The 17,556-nt window shown below is 37.6% G+C and overlaps 1 protein-coding gene across 5 annotated transcripts in view; it reads left to right on the top strand.

Annotated features, from left to right (window-relative positions):
- The window catches only part of Gk (glycerol kinase), a 71,542-nt gene that overhangs the window by 37,670 nt on the left and 16,316 nt on the right, over positions 1 to 17,556 (top strand). For 3 of the 5 annotated variants that reach the window (XM_028765038.1, XM_028765036.1, XM_028765039.1), the window contains 4 exons: positions 2,323 to 2,358; positions 2,759 to 2,826; positions 8,684 to 8,726; positions 9,299 to 9,379. In XM_028765038.1, the coding sequence (XP_028620871.1) occupies positions 2,323 to 2,358; positions 2,759 to 2,826; positions 8,684 to 8,726; positions 9,299 to 9,379 (228 nt within the window). Of the gene's footprint in view, positions 1 to 466; positions 485 to 2,322; positions 2,359 to 2,758; positions 2,827 to 8,683; positions 8,727 to 9,298; positions 9,380 to 17,556 lie in introns of all 5 variants that reach the window. The other 2 variants (XM_028765037.1, XM_028765035.1) reach the window with 1 other exon arrangement.

Genomic DNA, 17,556 nt, shown 5'->3' with positions numbered 1-17,556 from the left:
GAAAATTTGTAGTCATGTATCAGGAATAGAAACCTTTAGGAGGGTATGAACTAGTATTTGAGCTTACAAATTTGTAATGCATGATAAAACTTTAAAAATACATTTAAGGAAACTTCAAAAGTAGCCATTTCATGAAAAATATTAGGAACTCCATTCATAGAGTTAATAAAAATGAAATAAATGTCAAATGTTCCAGTTAATGGTTGAGCAAGACTTTTTAAGTGCTCTGTGTGAATTAAGGCTTTTTAAGGCAATGCACAATTGTTTAAGGCAAGCGTAGTTACTGCTTATCTACAGTGCTTTCATAGTTTCAGAACGATCACAAACTCACTTGGGTCAGAGCAAAAGAAGCTATTTTTGAAATAGCTTCAGAGAATGATGAAAGAAAACATTAAATTGGCCTACTTTTCTCTTGCATTTAAAATATTATGCTTGTGTCCCCCTCTCTCCCCCTTGCTGACTATAGAAAATCTCTCATAGCCTGGTGAGTAGGCTACCCACTGATTATGCTACTCATTTGTTTTGAAAAGATACAGTGCATTTCCATTTCTTTTCAGACAAGCCTAAGTCCATTCACTAGACAGATGTATTTAGAAATTCCATGACCTTCCAAAATATTATAAGCTGTAGTCATATTTTAGTTTTTTTTTTTACAGGAAGAAGAATCTTGCTTATGCATTTCTATTTTCCATAAGATTAAAATCAATGTTTCTAAAAATTCTGAGGGATCCAGAGATTTGCATGCTACTCATTGCAAAGTACAGTTGTGATGTACTTTGGCCTTTAAGATAGTAGGGACATTAGAAATGGTTTTTAAATATCCTGTGTATCTGTCTTACATAATATCTTGCCCAGTGTTTCAGACTAGTTAGTTGGAAATGCACTGTCACTTTTTCTGCATGCTGCCTCAGAGGATCCTCCTGGAATCTGCCAGAAGCGTGTCCCAATAAATAAAACAGAGCGCTTTATATGCCTGAACATTCCTTAGATTGTGTTAAAAGTTTGATAATTTTGGAAGTATAATAAATAATATCAAAATAGAAGGCCTCTCAGTTTCCTAATGATTCATAGTTAGGCCTTTTTATCTACTCTAGCTTTTATTAGCATCCAGGCTCATTTTCAAAGAATATATACAATAAATACAAATATTGGGTCTTAGTCAGGGAAGGTAGCTCACTAGTAGACTACTTGCTTACTTTTTCATAGGCCCTGGATTTGATATCTAGCACTAAAATCCAGCCTTGAAAAATAGCCAGCCTTTAACAAGAAAGCATGAAGGAAAGGAAGTAATAGTTAGAATATACAGGGCATTTTCTATTTTGCTATTGCCCTCCGTATATATGCCATTTTGTACTATCAAAAATTCATGAGGATAAGATTGTTGCTGTCTTCATGTTAATGGCTAGGGCACTACAGGTCCCAGGGCCATTTGCTAACAAATGGCAGGCAAAGGAATCAATGTGAAATTTTTCACTTAGGGTTCTTTCTGGTACATCATCCTTACTTTAGGGATCACATTCCTTAATTCCTCTAATCTCTTAATGTCAGCACAAAAATTGCTCTGTGGTAAAATTCTCCCTACCATGGCCTCTGGGAACTAGACCCAGGGACCAGTAGGCAATAGCTGTAGCACTGGCATATATCCTGGCATATAGAGCCTTGTAATACTTTTTTTTTAATTGTTTTATAAAGTTTTATCAACCAACCACTTAAGTCTCAGTTTGCTTCTTATTGACCATACTGGTTGAAATAAAAATCCCAATATTCATAAATTAATTACTTGTCTAAATTTATCTTTCTTGGAACAAACATCTGAAATCCAAGCACTCTTGTTTCTTAAAAGCAGTTTGAGTAAAAAGAAGAGTTAATTAATAAAATACAGCCTTCCGGAAACTATGTTCCATGCTAGATTATTATTTTAAAATGTGTTGGCTGTTCCATAATAGCAGCAACCACATCAAAGCACTAACTTTGATCTGCAATCACATAGTCCAGTTGTCATTTTGTAAATAAATAAATTGTGTAGCATGATTCAGCAGCCTGCTTATGGCCTAACACTAACTAACCAGGAGAAGAGCCTGTGTCTCCTGACTACCAATCTAGTGTCTTATGTTCCTTTTCCAATGTCCTATCTCTTCTTGTTATTCTATAAATACTTCTAGTCTCTGTCTCTGTCCTGCTCATGTAGCTGAAACACTTGCTTTGTCTTGTCTGCTCACTTCCTTTGGCATGTTGTTCTTCTTGTTCATTACTATTAAAGTTATGTTACTAGAGCCAAGTCTTTGTGACTGTTCCTAATCCCTTTTTAAAAAATTTTATCAGAAAGCTGGGGCCTTGGAAGGTGTGCCAATATCTGGGGTAAGTATCAGCACCCCCCTACCCCCGCAACCCATATCCTACATTGTTGTGGTTTACCTCCGCATAGTGAGTTAAAGGCCAGCCTGGGTTATGTGAGATTGTATCTCAAGAAAAGGGGGGGGGGCGAGTGTGGAGAAGACGCACCCCGGCGGGGGCACAGTAGGGGGGAGAGAGGAAGGTAAATTCTAACTTTCCCTTCTTATGTCTTATCTTGATTAATAAATAGCTGAAATCATAATGGGAGGAAACATAAGACATAGGTAGTTCACTCCTTGATAGATTAAAAGACATAAAAATAAACCTATGGCTCCTCAGGAAAGGAAATTAGTAGTGTCTCAGATATATATATATATATATATATATATATATATATTGTTTTTATTGTCATTTATAATTTTAGTGTTTGGGGGACCAGTCTGCTGCTTTGGTGGGACAAATGTGCTTCCAGGATGGACAGGCCAAAAACACGTGAGTTTAAGAGAACTGGCTTAAGAATCAAGGTTGTTTTGTTTACTTCTCTCTCCTGGTGCTCTTAAAGCTCAACCAAAAGGCAACATTTTAGTCAGTGCAGTCTAGAGATGCACATTGTGTTTACAAGTTGTTCTTACCTTTTTCCTCCTTTCACCCTTTTTCTCTCTGCCTTCAGTCTTACACAGCCCAGGCTTGCCTGAAATCCCTGATCTTCTGGACTCAAATACCAGATTTATAGTCATATGCCAGGACACTGGATACCTGGTTTTATGCTACACTGGGGATGGCACCCAGGACCTCATGCACATTTGACTAGAATTCTGCCAAATCAACCACATTCCTATGTCTGATTTTGTCTTTTATTTTTAATTTGATTTTAGTGTTTTTGAGATAGGGCCTGACTCTAACCTACAGAAATTTAAATTAGGTAGCTGAAGACTGGCCACAAATTTCCTGGAAATTATCCTGTCCCAAGTTTCAGGGGTTTGTTTCATTGCTTACCCCAAGGCCAGATTCTTTTTTTTTTAATGCTAGATTGATGGGATTGATGGATGGAGGTTGTGAAAAAATGAGGAAAAGCAAGTGCCTAATGCATTCCATATATTGAATGGCAGAAACAATACGTTCCAAGAGCTGAAATAATAGTGACAATTAAAATACATGCTCAGAATGCACAATGGCTATTTTGTTATACTTAATGATCCATATACTTGAGATATCATTCAATCCACATTAGTCCTATTATTTGGGAATCCTATTATTCCTATGTTATAAGTCAGGTAAGTAAGATTTAGAGAGAATTATTAATCCATGTAATGCCATGAAGCTAGTAAGCCAGAAGTATAATATTTGTACATTAGTTCATTGTGTTCTTAGTTGTGGCTCTAGACGGCTACACTTTACTGTATGTCCTGTATAGAAAATATTTCCATAAACTTACAATAAGACTATATCTTCCCCCACCTTTGTTTTATATTTTAAAAATATTGTTTGCTTTTTTAAAAACTTTTTAATGTATTTATAGCTTTAAAAAAGATTTATTTATTTTATTTATGTGAGTACACTGTTGCTGTCTTCAGACATACCAGAAGAGGGCATTGGATCCCATTACAGATGGTTGTGAGCCACCATGTGGTTGCTGGGAATTGAACTCAGGACCTTTGGAAGAATAGCCAGTGCTCTTAACCTCTAAACCATCTCTCTAGTCCAGCTTTTTTCTTTTATTCTTCTCTTATATATTATATCCTTCCCCAGTCCCTCCCTCTTCCACCTCTCCTCTCTCCCAGATGCTTCGCTAACACCCAACCACCCCTACCTTCATCCTGCTCCACCTCCCCTCAGAAAAGAGCGGGTCTCCCAGGGACATCAACCAAATACTGCATAACAAGCTACAATAAGACCAGGTACATGCCATCATATTGAGGCAGTACAAGGCAACTAAGTAGAAGGAAGAGTCCCATAGGTAGGCAAATGAGTCAGGGACAGTGTCTCTGTCTCTCTCCCCTCCCCCATGTTAGTATTCCCACAGGAACACCAAGTTACACAGCTATAACATGTATGCAAAGGACCTAGGTTGGATTCCTAGAGGCTTCCTGATCTCTGGGAGCCCTCATGAGTCTTGGTCAGTTGATTCTGTAGGCCAGAAGATTGTATCCTTAATGGTTTTTTTTCTTTCCATCAGAATTTCCTAATTCTGTTATCAAGGATTTTTGTTACTTGGTTTAGATTTGTTGCCTTATTTTGTTTTGCTTTTGAAAGTTTGTTGTTTTTGTTGTTTTGATTTTTCGTTGTTGTTGGGAGATAGGGTCTTGCTATGTAGACCCTTTGCCTGGAACTTGCTCTGCATCTCAGCCTGCTGTGAAACTCATCATCCTTCTGCCTCAGTCTCCCAGGTGTTAAAATTATAGGCACGTATCAGCACACCCTTTCAGGCAAGGTCTCGTGTAGCTCAATCTGTCCTTAGACTTGCTATGATACTCAATCTGTCCTTAGACTTGCTATGATACTCCTGTCCTTTTCTTCCTAGTTCTGGGAAAATAATGATGGGCTTGCAGGTGCGAGCTACCATGATGACTTCATTATTTTTGAATTAGGTGATTAAGTTCTTTTTCTACAAATAATGAAATATCTAGCAGTCCTAAAATAAATGCTATTGTAATTCAGCAGGACCAGCCATCCTCATGTGAGAGGGTGACCTTATTCAAATGAAAGTCTGTTTGGAAGAGGATATATGAAAATTCTTTGTAGGCTGTCCTGACCTCAGGTTATGAAGGAGCACTTGAGTCAACATCAGTGTGGAAACATTTTCTTTGAATCAGGGTTCCAGCAACTGAATCAGGAATCACAGAAAAGTAGACTGTTTTTTCCCCTTTCCTCCTCTGCCAGGAACACTAATGCTAATAAATCAGATGCTATCTCTGTAAGTCCATTACCTAGCACAGTATATAATTGGGATCCAGTAAAATAGCTTTTATTTCCCTCTCTTCTGTTCCTTTCTCTCTTTGCCATTGTCTGCCAAGTGTGTAAGTTATTAATTGAAGTTAGGTAATAATTATTTGAGTACATATGACATAAGAAACATTGCAATAATGTCATGGGCTTTCAAAGTAAGGCCAGAAAAATCACAGGTGATCACCCTGGGCTTGATTCCAGCTGTATAAAAAAACATGATGCTAGGAGTGAGATGTTTTGGAGAATGAGCAGTGCTGGGGGGTACAGCAGACACTTAGTAAGATTATATATAGAAAGTCTTAGTATAGAGAATGAAAGAACATTAGGGTAGGAAAATGGTTGAAAATAAGACAGCACAAGTCCAGTGGCTCTGGCTTGTATTCCAGGCACATGGGAGACAGTCTGGGCTAAGTGGTGAGTTCCACAGCATCCTGAGGTACTTAGCATTAAAAAAAAAGCAGATCTGTGGGGGTAGGTGGTATTTAGAGGAACAATGTAGTGGCAGGAACATGTCTTGGAGAAATTCACATCCTAACAGACAGGAGGAAGAAACAGAAGACAGTAGATTGGGGACTTAGTATAACCCTCAAAGGCACACATCCAGTGACATATATCCTCCATCTAGGCCTCATCTTCCAAAGCATCCACAGCCTCCCAAAATTGCTCCAGTAGCTGGGCACCAAATGTTCTGATCTTGAGCCAATAAGGGATATTTTATTCACACCATAAACATTCTGTAAAGCTGTAAATTCCAGGCAAAGGTTTTTGTTTGTTTTGTTTTCTTCTTTTCTACTTGATAAGTAATGGATAACTTCTTAGCATGTATGAGCTGGTGCTTAGGTGTGACTAGAGTTGTCAGTTAATATGATGACAGTCTTGGGTCAACGCAAGGAAAAGCTAGAGGCCAGGAACCCATGGTGTAAGCCATTGTACTCTAACACTACAGACTCCGAGGATGAGGACAGAAAGGAGACTACAGAGATACACAGGGCACTGCAGAGAGCCAATGGAGAATTAGTTGTGAGGTCTAGACCAAGGGACAGACAGGGTTAGGATTACTTGGTGTAAGGGAAAGGTCTAATAAAACAGTAAAACAGTTTGTGTTTGGACCATGTTTGTGGTACTGCTAAGTTATGTATTATACACACAAGGAAATGCAAAGTGAGTTAAATATAAGTGGTTTTATGTAAATGTTTTGCCCACATGTATGTTTGTGCCACACATGTGCTTGGAACACATGGAAGTCAAAGGAGAGCATCCAATAAACTGGAACTGGAGTTGTAGATGGTTGTAGATACTGGGAATAGAATCCTCATACTCCAAGAAAGAGCAACAAGTGCAATTAACTGCTGGGCCACCTCTCCAGCCCCTGTTGTCAGGTGTGTTGTCACACCCCTTTAATCCTAACACTCTAGAGGCAGAGGCAGGAAGATCTAGCATAGCAGCAAGACTTGTTGGGCAGGAAATCCAGGCCTAGGCAGTATCTTAGGGTTTTGTTGCTGTGAAAAGACATTGTAACCAGGAAAACTCTTATAAAAAGAAAGTATTTTATTGGGGCTGGTTTACAGTTTCAGAGTTCCAAGGCCAATAACAAGTTCCAGGTTAGCCAGGCCAATACAGTCTAATAAAAAAGCATAAAATCTGCATTTAAAATGTATTTCAATAAAATGCAACTCTTCTTTGAAAAGCCCACATCCATATTCTTAGGTATGGTTTTATATTTTTCTAGAGTGCCTTTCTTTGTACTTTTAATAAAATTCCAACTCAGCTTCACAAAAAAGCATGGAGAGATAATAAGCTTCCATTTTAGTGATGGGGCAACAAAAATGTACCGTAACTCATGTGTGTTAATTTGTAAATGCATTGCCTATACTTAGTGTATTTGACAAGTGTTTCTATAAACTTAAGTATTCAGTAGTCCCGTAGCTCTTGGGTGTGTCCCTTGTTCATTTAGTAAGCCAAAAATCCACTTAGAAAGAAATGGAATATATTGAGATAAACCTTACTCATAATAATGTTGTACGAAGTAAATATTTATCAGGAAAAATGCATTTGGCTTATGTTTGTTGCCCAAGAACAATGAAGCCAGTAGGATAATATTAATAGATTCTTCCATCATCTTTTTCCCTAGCATGGAGGTTAGGCACTATTAGAGTATCACCAACACAGTTAAAACCATGGTTGCACAAGGCATGGGAACAAGACTTGTGGGACAGGAATTCCAAGCTCAGGCAGTGTCTTAGTTAGAGTTTCTATTGCTGTGGAGAGACACCAAGATCATGGCAACTCTTAATAAGAAAAACATTTAATTGGGGCTGGCTTATAGTTTCAGAGGTTTAGACCATTATTGTCATGGTGGGGAGCATGGTGGCACACAAGCAGACATGGTGCTGGAGAAGGAGCTGAGAATTCTATATCTGGATCTGTAGACAACAGGAAGTGAGAATGAGCTACTAGGCCTGGTTTGAGCTTCTGAATCCTCAAAGCCCACCTCCAGTGACACATTTCCTCCAATAAGGCCACACCTCCTAATAGTGTCACTCCCTATGGCCAAGCATTCAAACACATGAGTCTATTGGGGGAGGGTGTATTCCTATTTAAACTACCACAGGCAGAGTCAACTGTGGCTGTAGCAGCCTTGTTATCCCTGCTCACTTTAAAAATGTTTCTCTGTGACCCTTGCTAGTATTAGTTGGAGTTAGTAACTGATCTTCCATACTCAAGTCAAAACTATCCATTATATTCAAGTGCTAGGCTTGTGGCTGCATCCAAAGCTTATATTGATATGACTGCCATGAAGTTCAGTTCTTTCCTATCAACCATGCTGAGTTCTGTTTTTGATTACCCCACCACTGTTGGAATACATGACACTGCAGAGAGAATGAGATCAGTATGCCTTAAATACCTTTTCCTTGTATGGCGTTTTTGTCTTCGCTTTCATGCTACCGTTTCTGCTATTCCATGCTCCGTCTTTCACCCTGCCAGATCTTAGTGGTGTTGCTGCCTATAGCTATTCTTAGTGACAGAGCTAAGCTAGCCAACTCTATTGGTGAATGGCTATTAGTCATGATGCTTCACTCTGTGTAGAGTGGTAGCAACTTAACTGCAACTGGATGTATAATTGCTTGTAATCCAGTCACATTTTATAAACACAACCCTTGGCTGATGACTAAGTGCTAAATTCTTTACCTGCATTTCCCCCATTAATTGCTCTCACTGAACATTTTCTTCTAGACTTACTTTTAAATCCTCTTAAAGAGCTCCTAAAGAGCTTTCAGTACTTTTCATAAAATGACTTTAGCTGTTCTAAGTAAGATGTCAGGTTTGATCATTTGTAGTACTAAGGTTTTGCTATTTGCTTTTGATAAATTTGTCAAGGTGTTAATTTTGCCTCCACCTATAGGTATGGAACAGGGTGCTTCTTGCTGTGTAACACAGGCCATAAGGTTGGTTTTTCTTTTGAATTCAGACTGAAAGTCTTTTTTACATAATGTTTGAATATAATTCATTATTAATGTGCTTTCGGGGACTTCATCTTTTACTTAATCTTTATTTTGCTTTAACTTGGTTCAATTGAAATGATGGAAAATTTATAAAATTTGAGTGATTCTAATAAGAGGCCTTCTATGTTTTTTTAAATTTAATATGTGTTCTTTTGATTGTGTTAATGGAAAGCATAGATTTTAGTACCATGTCAGATTCTTAGTGAAAATCCAGTTTGAAACAAAGAATAATGTTTTAGCAGTCTCAGTGTGTTCTTATTACCAATGACTTAAACTTACTTTTAATAATTATTATTTTATTGATAGAATTATTATGAGTAAAGATAATCTATTTTAACTGGGTGTGGTGGTACATACCTTTAATCCCAGCATTTAGGAGGCAGAAGTTGGCAGATTCTGTGAGTTCAAGGCCAGCCTAGTCTAGTAAGTACTAGGCTAACTGGTTTAACAAAAAAAGTCTTTTTTAATATCCTTTACATTTTTTCCACACTAATCTTTGTTTTTCTTTCCTACAGTGTGTATTTTCTGAACATGGCCTTTTGACTACTGTGGCTTATAAACTTGGCAGAGACAAACCTGTGTATTATGCATTGGAAGTAAGTTCTTTTCAATCAGTCCAGATGTTATGACATACATTCAAACAAAATATGAAAATGACCATGCATTCTAGGGAGAGAGGTATTATTTTGAGATAGGATCTTGTATCCCTGGCTGGTCAAGAACTCTATTGTTTTTCAAATTGGCATTAAACTTATGGCAATCTTTCTTCCCCTGCAATTACATGAGCAACCACACCTGGAAAAATTACCATGTTTTCTAACATCTTTTCTCACATACTTTAATATATAGGACTCAAAAATTCCAGGTTTTTGGACTTTGAGTAAAAAGAACCTTGGATTAAATAGGGGTCAAGGCTCTCCCATGAGACAAGATGGTAATCTCCTCCATTGTGGGTACCAACTGATGTTGTCACCTTGGGGATATTATTTACCTGTTGGACAACCTAAACTTTTTTATTTTTAATGTTTATTGATGAGATTGGCAGACCCTAGCACTTCTTTCAGCTTAAAAGTGTTAGAGACTGAAATGCCCCAGTGTTCCATAGTGAATCACTGGGCACTGGAAAGCAGAGTAACTCTTCACTTGTGTCTCCATTAGTATTGTGTTACATATGGATGTGGGCAACAGAGGTGACCTGTCCCAGTTATCCCAAGAAGCATCTGTTTCAGATACATTTACGAATTGTAGTAGCACCGTATCGGTCTAAAGCTGTAGGACATGATAGGTTTGTATGGAGCCATTAAAGGAGTTGGTATAGGGCTCAGTGATAGAGCACATTGCCTAACATCCTCAAGGCTCCAGCTGAATCCTAGCGTCAGGCTCCACAATCACAAAAAGAAATAAACAAAGAACAAAATGTTGGTGTAGAATCACAGAAGCAATATTTCTTGTAAAAAACAGACACAAGTCTGGGGATCATGTGTATAGTATACAGTCAGTTCCGGACCTTTTTAATTGGACTATTAGAAATTGAATTCATGGCCTCTAGGAGGTATCTATCACTGAGCTACGTCCCTAACCCTGTGTACCTAATGTTGGAAGGATTACCTGGTAACTTTTATTGGGACTCATTTCTTAGAATACCTCATTTCTTAGAATACCTGATGATAATTTGGTCAAGGGCTTTGACTGCTAGTCATAATTAAAACATTTTCTCTTCTGTTGGGCCTACAGCATGATTAACATTTAGTCTAGCTTTTCTACCCTTCCTGTGAACACTGCACTCTCTCTTCCCAAACTGTGCTCCCTTCTTCATAACACTGATGGTTGAGCCGAGGGCCTTGAACCTGCTAGGCAAGTGCCCTATGACTAAACTATATCCACAACAATATCAACCCCTTTTCCTTACACAAAGGCATCTGTATATTAAAATTATCTTAACACGTCACAGAATTTAAAATCCCATTAACTCCTTTTCTCCTTTAGTCCCCAATTTGGAAACCACTCAGGACAGCATTGCTCATATAAAAAAATGTATGGTTTTTTTTTGGGGGGGGGGTTACCAGTAATTGTAGCAGCATCTGTAGTACTATTAATATGCTTTGTTTGACCTTGCACAAGAAACAGATTTTTAGGTATTTTAGATCTGCGGAAAAAGGCCTCTACCTTACTTTCAATGTCACCCAATATGAAATCTTTCTCTTGTCTCCTTTTCAATAATAGTCTCTCTCCAAATTTCTGTTTCAAGATAGAAACTCTGAGCATTTTTTTAAATTTGAGACAGGGTCTAGTGTATCCCAAGCAGGCCTGAAATTTGCTGTATAGCTAAGGATGAATAACTTCTCTTCCTCCTGACTTTTGTTTTTGAATGATGGGATTATAGGCATTACCACCATATTTATTTATAAACTGTTTCTTAGTAGCATCCCTAGAAATGGACCTAGGTCTTCTGCTATATCTCCAAATGCTAGGAGGTAGCTTTCAGTTTATCTGAATCTTCCTCATCCAATTTAAACTGCCTGGATGACCTGGCATCACTCATATGCTTGGAGTTTTGAATTTCCATTCCAAATCACCCATCTTTCTGGAAAGAGAGGATATTCTCCACATACTCAACAGTTTGTTTTTCTTACCATAAGCATTCTTTTACTATTCTGGCTTGAAAACATTTAATTTAGTTTAATAACTTCTTTATACTGTTATACTTTATACTGCACCATTGTGTATTTGTACAAAATTGTACAGTTCATCTAAACTAGGGCTTTATTTCTCTCTCTCTTTTCAAGATAGTTATACAGGGTCATTCTACTATTATCCAAGGTACTTTCATTTGCCATAATATGTACATACACACACACACGCTATAGAAACCACCTTTTAATACATTAGTAGATAGGATTCCCCCTTTCTATCTTTACTGAAATTTTTGGCAGTTAACAAATATTTTAAAACATTTTAAGAAATCAAAACAAATTTAAAAAGAGGAATAATGCTAGATTGATTAAACTTGGTAAATTTGTACTAATTCCTTTTGTTAGTTTTCAACCCATATAATCTCAGTGCCTCTATTTGACAGATTGTTGGTAGGTTTAGGAATCAAAACTATTACAGCTTTACTTTTTAACTTCTTTAGAAACTAAAACTATAGCTGTCTGCCTTTAAACTTTTAGTCCTCTGCTCCTTTTTTGTTTCTTATTCTTGAGTTAGGATGTCCCTCTATAGCCTAGAAAGGCCTCCTGTCCCTGTCTGCCAAGTAAAGGGCTTGCAGATGTGAACCTCCATGGCTAGGTTTTTGAGTTTTCCTTCATTCTTCTGCTGATTTGAGAGTAGTATGAATTAGACTTTTTCCAGCTTATTGATTTTTTCTTTTACATTTAAAAAATATAATTCAACTAAATAGTTTTCTAAAAGTATATGCAAATGTTTCATAGTTCTAATCTCCCAACCATGATGAGGACATCAAATACTTATTCCTAGAAACTCTGCCAGCAATGTTGAAGTCTATTGTTGAAAGTTTTTATTTTCTCTTTTTCCTTCAGCATACAATGACTGGTAGTCTTCTTTGCAATTAAGAGTAACTAATATTGATTGACTCATTGTATACCTTTCTGTATTCAGTATCATTGTTTTGAGGCTTACTCTTGCTGTATATCACAAGTTGTCATTATGCATATTTGCCACCACACCCAGCCCCAGGAGCATTTCTTTGCTCCTATACCTTTTATGTTCCCGTATGTATGTATGTATGTATGTATGTATGTATGTGTTCTTGATGAGGGTCATCCTTTTGTAATTCTATTAGTAAGAATGTAGGATAGTAAGTCCATTTGCTTTTAGGCTTTTATTTAATTTTTTCCTCATTTGGGGAAAGTATACATTTCTAGATTAGCAATTATTTTTCCCACATCCCCTAGGGTGTATTTGGTTGTCTGAGACATGGTCTGGCTATGCAACTCAGACTGACCACAAAATTCTTTTGCCTTTTGCATCCTGAGCATTGGAACTGACACAGCTAGCCTTTGGTACTAATGAGACTCCTGCTGTCACTTTAAATGTAGTTCCTTTGCAGATTGTTTCTTTCATTACCTGAGAGCTTTTAACATTATCTCTTTAGCATTGGTGCTCTAGTTTTGTTGTGATGTACCTGGGTTTGGATTTATTTTTATTTGTCCTGTTAGGTACTTGGATCCCAGGCTATCATCAGATCTGGAAGGTTCTCAGCAATTATCTCTTCAAATATTACTCCTCTACCATTACTTCCATCTTCTTCTGGACTTGCTATTGGATGAGTCTTGGAACCTTTCAAACCATGCTCCATGTCTGTTAACTACCTTTGTTTATATATATTTAATCTCTTTGTTTCTCTGTGCTGCATCCCTGGTGAGTTACTTAGTATCTACCTTCCATTTCCAAATTATTTCTTGAAAATAAACCCAAATGCGTAAGTTCTATTTGTTTTGCATTGTGAAATGTTAAGACACCTGAAGAGATATGAGTTAGGGCTGGAGAGATGGCTTAGCAGTTTAGAGGACCCACTTTCTATTCCCAGCACCCACATGGTAGCTTACACTTTTTGTAACTCCAGACCTATGGAATCTGACACCCTCTTGTGGGCTCCCGGGTACTGCATGCATGCCAAATACCATACACATAAAATAAAAATGTATCTCAAAAAGAATATGGCTAGGGAGAGTTGGAGAATATACTAAAATATATTTAAGTTAAGAATTTGCTTTGAATAATAAAATATATAACAAAATATGAATTAAACCATTGTACAGCTTATCAAATAATTACAAAGAAAATATGATATAGTCTCTACTCAGGTCAGGTCACAGGACACCACCAACTTTCAGGAACCCCTTTATGCCACCCACAGTCACAGTGGCCTCTGTGTTCACTGAGAGAAACAGTGTCATAACTTTTAGCATAATTGTTTCCTATGTTTATTTATACTTCTAAGACTCAAATCTATAACCTTAAACACTATACATAATGATGATAGGTTAGTGTAGGTGGGGAAAAATTAAAAAAAATGACCATGTGCTTGTAAGTCTCAGTCCTGCATCCTTTGGTCTGACTCCTTTCACTCAGCATTATTCTTATGACATCTACTCTTATCTTTAGAGGCAGCTGATTCTTTACTACTTCTCATTGCTGCAGTTTAGAATTTTGATTGTATAGGAATTGGCTTTGGTATCTGCATATTATAAAAAGTGAAGATGTAGCATTTGTATATATGCCTTTACATACACACACACACACACACACACACACACGTATGCCCATATATATGCTCACACATTTTATAAGAATAGACTTTCTAGGCTACAGATTGTGTGTATTGTCTCTTTGAGTACATCTTGCCACCACTTGGGAGCTGTACCCAAGAGCAGTGTAGAGGATCACTAATGTCCTCATCTGTGTGTGCTCTAAACCTGGCCCCTTTTCTTTCACTTAATATTTGTAGTAATAAGATTTTTGTTTGTTTTTCACATCTAGCTGCTTTTGTTTCCTTTTCCCTAAGTCACAATTTCCTGTTTGTTTTCTGAAAGGCCCTCACACTGTAGTTCCAGCAGGACTGAAACTTGCCAGCTTCTATGTTAGCCTACTCAATTAGAAATGTGTGCCCCGTGTGTGCATTTGCTGTGCTTGTTGTTTCTAATGGAAGCCATGCCCTGATTTATCTCTTCAACTATTCTTAGCCCTCATTTTAAGGTCTTTGTCAGTCTGAAATGAATTCTATTACAGATGGTAAATGTGGTGGCTGAAATTTTATTATGGATTTCTTTATGAATTAAAAAAAATGATGCACCTTCCATTGTATATAGCCTCCGTCAGTAAGTTGACAAGTGTTTACTTTTTCCATACCTCTACACAAGCAGAGCTCTTCCTAAGCCTCTGGCTTCAAGCATTGCACCTGACTGTATTCCCTGTCTTGCACAAAGCATTTTGGACTCGTTTCCTCTTGAGGAAGCAGTTTCTGGCTACCACTCCTACTTGTCATACACAGAGAAATAAATCAGAAGCCACTATGCTTGCAGTGCATTCTTACTATATTACCCATTTACATGAATGTTCCTTTATATTCAAGTCAGTATAGGCTACTTTATAGCTCTTTCTTCATTTTGCCTGTGTTTAAAACAAAACAGCATTTTAAAAGTAGGGTGACTACGTTTATGTAAGCTTCTAAGTCATCTTCATTGCCAAGAGGATTTTTTTTCCTGTTTCTCTCCAGTGATTCTAGGCCTAACATTTAAATCTCTGGGTTCTCACTTCATCTTACGTGGAATGGACTTAAAATGAGTGTGGAAAGGAATCAGCACACATGATCTTTATGTTATTCTGAAACTGTAGTCTCGCGTCAAGCTGTTTTGCTTTGTCCTGCAGTTTCTGGTTGGAAAGCATTTCTCTGTGGTGGAAGAAAATAGAACAAAGGAAGGCAGTTACGTGGTCTGTCTTCCCCCTGTCATCTGTCCATAGGACACTATCGTCCTGAAGCCATGCTTTCCCTTTCCTTGTTCCGCTTCTTTTTTCTAAGTATTGTTTCATAAAACCAGCCTCCGTTTGTGGACCTGTAATATAATAATGAAATTGACCTTCCTTAGGCCTTGAGACTTCCATGGTCGTCTGTATTTTCTTATTAGGATAGGCCTTGTGTGTGTGTGTGTGTAAGCACGTGGCTGTGTAAGCATGCCATGGCATGGATGTGAGCTCAGAGGACAGCTTGTAGGAATACTTGCTGACTCCTATCATAGGCTTTCAGAGGCCAGACTACCTGTCTATGTTGTCCATCCTTTTATCCTAACAGCCCATCAAAATGTATAGGCAATACAAAATCCTATGCTAAGCTGTATTTTTCTCCCTTTAAATATAAGCATTAGAGGCTTCTATATTCTTCCACTAGCATCTTTATCTGTCTCTTTTTCCACCTAGTCTATACTGGTATGATTTAGGATTACCATGTTAGCACTATTTTTAGAGATTTTCATTCTTGTGCAAGATTGTGCATCTTAAGTGGAAGCTTCTGAAGTAGCCAGTGATTTGGTATATAGCAGTATTAGCACAAGGTTGAATGACTTAAAATAAAACTCATTCATTGTCTCTCAGTGCTCAGTATCTACCATGTCAAAGGCTATAGTTAGGTGTGGGCTGAGGCTCTGGGCTTATCTGGCATTCCATCTCCTTTCAGCCAGATAAAGGCTTTTGTCAGCATCCAGTTCCTTCTCATAGGAAGGGATTTTGTTTCTCTAGCTGTCAGACTACTCTGAGCTTCTAGAGGCCACATGTAGTTCTTTTCCACATGGGGCTTCTCTGGCTTCTTCAAAGGATAAAAGGGAGGGAGAGTGCCCAGCAAGAAAGAGCAGTGGACTTATGTCACATGATCACACTCATCATTGTATAACCTTGCCACTTTTAATTAGAAGCAAGTCATTGATTCCATTGTACCAGGGAATCATAAGACAGCATGAGTATGAAATAAATTATGAAATTAAGGAATTATGAAAGCATAATTAGGAATTATGTCAATTAAGAATATGAATATATGCTACTAATAAACATTTTGTGGACATTTATAATGTACATTCTTGTGGGGGAAGAGATGTAGCTCAATTTTAAAGGTGCATTCTTTACAGGCATGAGGACCTGAGTTTGATCCTCAGAACAGAAGTGAAAAATAATTGAGCATTGTCATTTGTACTTGGCAGAGATAAGTGGATCTGTAGGGCTCCCTGGCCAGCAATTCCCAGTCTAATGTAACTGGTGAGCCTCAGACCCCAGTGACAGATCCTTTCCACAAAAACATCTGAGGGAAGGTTTTGCCAGTGTGTGTGCATACACACACACACACAGACACACACACACACACACACACACACACACACACGGGTACTTGTTTAGTTTTTAAATAATACATTTATCTTGTTATCATTTATTTTTTAATATCCTCTCATTTTCTATTGAAGTGTGCAACTGCTGCTTCTATGCATATGTTCACGATTACCAATTTCTTAAGTTTACCAAAGTTTTAAAATTAACAAAAGAATATACCTTTTTCTCAGCACCTCATAGTACCTTCTCCAAAATTGACCATATAATTGGTCACAAAACAGAGCTCAACAGATACAAGAAGATTGAAATAATCCCTTGCATCCTATCAGATCACCATGGACTAAGTAAGGTTGGTCTTCAATATCGACAAAAACAATGGAAAGCCCACATACACATGGAAACTGAACAACGCTCTACTCAATGATAACTTGGTCAAGAAAGATATAAAGAAAGAAATTAAAGACTTTTTAGAATTTAATGAAAATGTTGACACATCATACCCAAACATATGGAACACAATGAAAACAGTTGCTAAGAGGAAAACTCAGATCTGTGTGCCTACAAAAAGAAACTGGAGAGAGCATACACTAGCAGCTTAACAGCACACCTGAAAGACCTAGAACAAAAAGAAGCAAATACACCCAGGAGGAGTAGATGGCAGGAAATAATCAAACTCAGGGCTGAAGTCAACCAAGTAGAAACAAAACCAGGAGCTGGTTTTTTGAGAAAATCAACCCTTAGCCAGAGTAACCAGAGGCACAGAGCCAGTATCCAAATTAACAAAATCAGAAATGAAAAAGGATATAAAACAACAGAAATTCAAAAGGAATTAAAAATATCATCAGATACTACTACAAAAGCCTATATTCAGCAAAATTGGAAAATCTGGATGAAATCGACAATTTTCTAGACAGATACCAAATACCAAAGTTAAAGCAGG

The sequence above is a fragment of the Grammomys surdaster genome, unplaced genomic scaffold (assembly GCF_004785775.1).
Source record: "Grammomys surdaster isolate TR1022 unplaced genomic scaffold, NIH_TR_1.0 148, whole genome shotgun sequence".
Classification (NCBI taxonomy): Eukaryota; Metazoa; Chordata; class Mammalia; order Rodentia; family Muridae; genus Grammomys; species Grammomys surdaster.
The sequence above is the reverse complement of the archived record's forward strand: the minus strand, read 5'-3'. Positions and strand labels throughout refer to the sequence as shown.